The sequence below is a fragment of the Pipistrellus kuhlii genome, unplaced genomic scaffold (assembly GCF_014108245.1).
Source record: "Pipistrellus kuhlii isolate mPipKuh1 unplaced genomic scaffold, mPipKuh1.p scaffold_m20_p_9, whole genome shotgun sequence".
In the NCBI taxonomy this organism is placed as follows: domain Eukaryota; kingdom Metazoa; phylum Chordata; class Mammalia; order Chiroptera; family Vespertilionidae; genus Pipistrellus; species Pipistrellus kuhlii.
In genome coordinates this window covers 30,827,685-30,833,904 of record NW_023425595.1, presented here as the reverse complement: position 1 = coordinate 30,833,904, position 6,220 = coordinate 30,827,685, and the positions used below count along the sequence as shown (strand labels likewise).

The 6,220-nt window shown below is 40.4% G+C and overlaps 1 protein-coding gene across 1 annotated transcript; it reads right to left on the bottom strand.

Annotated features, from left to right (window-relative positions):
- Positions 1 to 4,132: 4,132 nt before the first annotated feature.
- Positions 4,133 to 5,071, bottom strand: LOC118713219 (olfactory receptor 51I1). Its single transcript, XM_036427620.1, has one exon. The coding sequence runs from the start codon at positions 5,069 to 5,071 to the stop codon at positions 4,133 to 4,135; it is 939 nt and encodes a 312-aa protein (XP_036283513.1).
- Between the last annotated feature and the right edge of the window lie 1,149 nt (positions 5,072 to 6,220).

The following is a 6,220-nucleotide window of genomic DNA, read 5'->3' as shown; positions in this document are numbered from 1 at the left end:
ATTATTCTTTAGCCCAACTTACTTGGACATAGGAATCACTGATTTGTTATCAATTCTTTATCCTGCAATTAACCAATGTTGATATGAAATGGTCCATATAGCTAAAGAATTAAGAACGTCCACTTTGTCCTCACAAAACCAGAAGTCTATAAGAGCCTCGCTGTAGTTACCTACATAGTGTTGGGGGAATTCAAGTTTGAGAATTTATTTCAGCAAGCACAGGTAGCAGCTGATGATACAGTCAAAGTTCAAGGTGAAGCTGCCTCCCACATTCAAAAAAACACACAAGAGGAGAGTGAAGAGGAAAAGGCTGATGAAACAGATGTGGAAGTTAAAGGCACAGAACTGGTCATGTCACAGGCAAATGTGTTGAGAGCAGAGGCAGTCTGTACCCTGCCTCTGGAAGTTTGAGTGGGAAGAACAACAGTAATAATGTTTGTTGTAAATACCATTATGGAATTAACAATGTAATTATCTAAAAAATGAGAACCTTTTTTTTCTTCTTTTTTTTAGTGGGGGTGTGTTTCTAAAGAGTTATAGCAATTTAGTTTGAAATTTGTACTGTTTCTATCATTATTAAAATTATGGCTTTTTGTGCGATGAAATAAAAGACTGCTCAAGGAACCAATGATACCTTGTTTTGAGAAAAAGATACCATATAAGAGATGGAGATGGGCTAGGTGCAAGACATAGTAGGTGATAGATGGAAATCACAGGGTGATAGTCTGGGGCTCAGATAAAGAAGATTTTTCTGAGTCATACTTGCACAGGAAATAATATGTTTGTGAGTGGAGATTTTCAAAGTCTGAAAACCTTTGGACAGAAATGTTTAATTGAGATTAAAGGCCCTTTCAACTCTACTACTGCCCTCAGATCTGATGTTCCAGACTGTCAAGGTTTCTCCTATTCTGTGACACTGAGAATATCATGGATGAGAATCTGTGTGGCCAAAACAGAGGCAAGTTTTCAGTCCCTGATGTAAGACACCATGTGCCTTCCACAGTTAAAGCAATCCCTGGAAGCCCTGACTGAGAGTATTTTGGCGGCTACAAGGGCATTTTCATGAGTAGTATTCTTTTCATAGAAAGCCTGCATGAAAATAAAATTTGGGGATTTTTCCATCTCCATCATAGGCTAAACAAATCTTGGCTAAGATACAAACATTCACATATTCATCAATAGAAATTCACTCAAAGATACTGAGACATGAATGAGAATGAAAGAACCACACAGAGGCACAAGCAGAACTGTAGACAGAAACACACTTTTTGTGCATATACTTAGAAGACACAAATTTTTTTAAATTCACCTGAGAAAGCTTTGAGAAGTGTTAGTTGGATTGGAAGAGCTCAAAGTGGCTCCAGAATGGACCTCTGGCAGGAACTAGCCAAGAAAAGAGGCAAACTTTATATTTTTTAATGAGAGCTCCCAGAGGTCAGTGCCTCCTGAGTCCTATTTTGCCTGAGTGTGATGCTGTGCTTGTGATGGGAAAAGGAGGATTAGATCTCACCTTGGGAGCAGGAAGGAAAGAAAAAGCATGTTCCCTGGAGATAATTCCCTCTCTATACAGAGAAAATCAAATTCCAACTCCTTCCTTATGATGAAGAACAGGATGGAGACAAATTACTCCAAGCTCCATAGCAACATCCTTTTCTAATTAGAATTATCCAGTCTCAGAACTGGAACTCTGAGCACAGAACCCGGAGTTTATTTTTCTGAATTCTGGGTTTAAAAATCTATATTCTATGAAGAACCTAAAGCTTAGAGCCTGGTGGGAAAATTGCAAGACTGAGAGCCTGGGTAACAAAGCTTAGAGCCCAGATCCAGGCCTAGGATTTAACCAAGAGAGGATGTAACCATGACTGCCTTTACTCAATATTTTTACTGTTCTCTATTTGATTCCCACTCAAACTTCCACCAAATTGCTCAAGATTGAAGTGTTCTCCAGGAGAAATATCCCAGGTTACTGAAAGACCATGGGGCTCAAAGTCACATAGAGGTAGATTTGAGTTCTAGCTTTGCCATCTACCAGCTTTATGATTACAGGAGAACAGCATTTCTTCAAACTGGAATTTGATCAGTAGAGAGGATTATATTTATATACAGAGGGTAGAGTTCAAATGGGGGGAAAAAGTGATATTTTTAATGTAATTGTACCATACATAGTTTTTCTAGAGACCCAATTTCAGATTCCCCATATAATTATTATCACAAGAACTTAGTCTTCTCATTTCATTTTACCTCTTCCTTATTTCAGTTTCAAGTATAGTATGGGTGTATTGAGGGAAGGAATGGCAGGAGAGAGAGCTCTTTTTTCTTTTGTATTAGGTGGTGGAATGTATCCAGAGAAGCAAACAAGATGGTTATGAGTAATGTTTTTCCTTCCCTTTATGGAATTTTGAAATATCTCAAGGAGGCAATTTGAGAACTCTCTCTACTTTTCATTATTATAGTGACTATAAAGTGGCTAGATGACTCATCAAATTTTCTGGGTTAGCTATTTCTGTGCTATATCTGTACCAACTTGTGGAGATCATAGGCTATGGGTTTGCATTTTCCTTCACCACCAACAGCATATACCTAGAAGTCAGTTTCTCCAAGTTTTAGAAACCATTCACAATCTCTCAAGATCTCATTTCCCAAGCTTTGTTATGGAAATCTCTCTGTCTAAACAAAGCTGCTTGAAATTGTCCTAAATATTCTAGTCTGATATTCAACCTTTAATGGATATCTAAGTTACTAGGAGAAGTTATTAAACAAATTACTGGACTTCACAGAATTTATAGTTTAGGATATATGAAGAAGGGCCTGAGAATGTGCATTCACAACAATTTCCCAAGTGTTGCTGATATTGCTAGTCTGGGAATCACACTTCGAGAACCACTTTTCCAGTCTCTTATGTAGAAAGCAACTATAGGGTTAAGCCTTCGACTGACCAGTTGGCAAAGCCACAGACAAGTCCCAGGTTAGAGGGCACAGCCCTCTTAGCATAATTAGGCTTGACCTTAAGACTCTCCCTAGATCTTATCTGGGTAGCTAATAGGTTGTGAGAGGTGCAGCAAGTGCTGCCAAAACAAGTGAAACTCACAAAAACATTGTAACTATGGTAACCACTACCTTGTTTACCTCTGGCTATAAAATAAAGGCTCAGCTTGCCATCTGGATCTCTCTCTGTGGCTTGAACCAGGCACAGGAAGATCCACCTAGACCCAGCTTATTCTCTTTGTCTGTCTTTTCTACATCCTTCGCCACTCCCTCTCAGGCTCACGGAAGCCTTGGCTGAGTTGAGTTGGCCCGGCACACTCTTGTTACTTGTGAGTCTTGTTATTGTTGTTACACATCAGATAAGCATTACCTGAGTTGTGTTAGAAAAGAGAATCACTGTGCATCTCAAGTTTTAATTATCCAGGAGTCTCATTCAATGCCACTTGAAATCAGTAGGTCTTGTATGAGGTTTAATATTCTGCTTCTCTAACAGGCTGCCAGATTTACGAAGGCTATTGTTTATCAAATCACACTTGGACTAGCAAGATTCTATATTTTCTTGCCTAAATATTTTTTCTCATACTTATGTAAAAAATTATTACTTTCTCTTCCTCCTGCCACACTGTACAAAGTACTCTAACCACCGTCATCCTTTACGAGCTCCTTCACATAAACAGAACAAAATGTATCCTGCTCTCTACAAACTAAATGGGCCCTCTCTGTCACATGAAGCGCAAAGCTTACATGAATTTTGTTTGTCTCCAGTGTTTATTATTTCCCTCATTCTGGGTGAAAACAGTTATTTCTGTTCAAGCTTATTTGAACTGTAGAACTTTCATTATTTCCACACATCAAACATTTTTCAGGGCATCTTTACTCTTTGTTTATGTTTTTCTCTTAATATGTCTCTTGCTTAACAATATTTCCTACTCACCATTCTAAAATTCTTAACAACTAGCACATAGTAAATATTCAATTCACATATATGTCATTTTATTGTGTCAAATGTTCCTTTATTGGTTCTATATTCACAACTATAAAGATTCTGGTTCTTCTCCTCCTTGCTTTAAGCATTTTTTAAGTTGGCAAACAAGTCCAAGTTCTTTCCACAAAGGAGTTCTCTCAGGATCTGCAGCCTTCCTCAGCTCTAGGGTTTATAACAAGCTTTGAGGATCCCTCTGCGTATCTCCTTTGTCTTCACACTGTAGATGATGGGGTTGAGCATAGGAGGTACAAATAGGTAGACATTGGACATCATGACATGAGCAACAGGTGGGGCACTTTTCCAGAAGCGGTGGATCATGGAGACAGCAATTATGGGCACATAGAAAACCAGCACTGCACAGATGTGTGATATGCAGGTGTTGAGTGCCTTGAGCCGCTGTTCCCGGGATGCAATGGCCAGCACAGCTCTCAGAATCAATGCATAGGACAACAGGATGAAAGTTGAGTCTATGCCATAGGTGAAAATGACCACAAAGAGCCCATAGATGTTGTTAACACGGACATCTCCACATGCCACTTTCATGAGGTCTGGATGGAGGCAATATGAGTGATGTAAAACATTGCCCTTGCAGAAGGGAAGTCGTTTCACCAGGAAGGGGAAAGGCAGGAGAGTAGTGAAGCTCTTGGCAAGGATGCCCAGGCCCAGAGCCAAGATGCAGTTGTTGGTGAGCACAGTAGCATAATGTAGTGGGTCACAAATAGCCACAAAACGATCAAAGCTCATTGCCAACAGTATGCCTGATTCCATGAAAGAGAAAGTGTGGATGAAGAACATCTGAACCAAGCAGGCATCAAAACCAACATGGTGGTAGTTGAAGCAGAAGGTAGCAAGCACAGTTGGGAGTGTTGAGAAGGATACTCCCAGATCATTGAGAGAGAGCATAGAGAGGAAGTAGTACATGGGCTGGTGTAGAGCAGGTTCCCTAAACACCAGAGCAAGGATAATGAGGTTGCCTGCAATGGAGATCAGGTACAGGATGCAGAAAAGCAGGGCAACCCATGCTTGGTCTGTCTGCATCCCAGGAATACCTGTCAGCTGAAGTGTATCTGGCTGGAAGGGGGTGCCATTGAGTCCCAACATGGCAGGCAGGCAGTTGTGAGAATATAGATAAGAATGAGGCCAAGAGAGTGTTTTGAGATCTTCACTTTCTTTCAGACATCCTGTCTCTAACAGAAAAGGTCAGAGATTAAAAGTGTTTGTCACTGTTCCTGCTTCCCCTATTAGATTACCAGCTCTTTAAGGATAGCAACTGGGTTCTACTCATTTCTGTGTCACCAGGGCCCAGTACCCTGTCTAGGCCATAATGGAAATTCTGTTAAGGTGTGATGAGCAAATGAGTGCCCATATCATGGTAAGGCAACAAGGTAGGAGTTATGATGAAAAAGCTCCTAATTCTCACCTTTACTTCCCCATCTTACCCCAGAAGCCACATTTGGGAGTTTGGGGGGTAGGGGATTAGAGGTTAACACAGACAAGGAAAGAGAAACATTGCACACACCTTTGGAAGTCCTTTGGTAGATGCTGTAGATGAAGCTTCTACAGCAGTAAAATTTCAGTTTTAATAACCTTCACTTCAGCCTCCCAATCCTTCCCCATCAGCCTACCTCTGAATAGGTTGACACCAAAAACTGCTCCACCTTTGAGAATTTTATATTTCTTTTTTTTTTTAAACATTCTGACCACATCCGTCTATCTTCCAGCACTCTTACCTTCTTGTGTCCATGCACTTTCTTTCAGGGTCTTGATAATTCTCCCCCCCCCCCCCCCAGTCTCTTTGTCTTTTAGCACTTTCTCCCTCACTTTTTGCTGACCTACTCTTCCACAAGAGCTGGTATCTTCATCTCATCTTTGCTTCTCTTTCACATTCATACAGCAAACCCCAACTTTCATAAGTTCTATAATCAAACTGGATGTGCAGCTGGATAAAACCAACAAAGCAAATGTTTTGCTGGGGGGAGAAAACACAAAACACCTGATTATTTACCACTGCCTAAATTTTAAACTTATTTACATCTTTATCCATTCTTTCCCCCTGGTTCCGAGAAAGAGATGCCCCTCCTTCTCCAAGAATAGCACTCCACCTTCAGGATTCCATTTCCTGCCTTATTCTTCAGAGACCTTTCCCTTTAGTCCATTGTATGCATCAGCCTCTCCCTTCATGCCCATTTTCCTTCAGGCAAAAAGCATGGGCAAGACCATCCCATTATACAATAAAAACAAAAGCTTTCA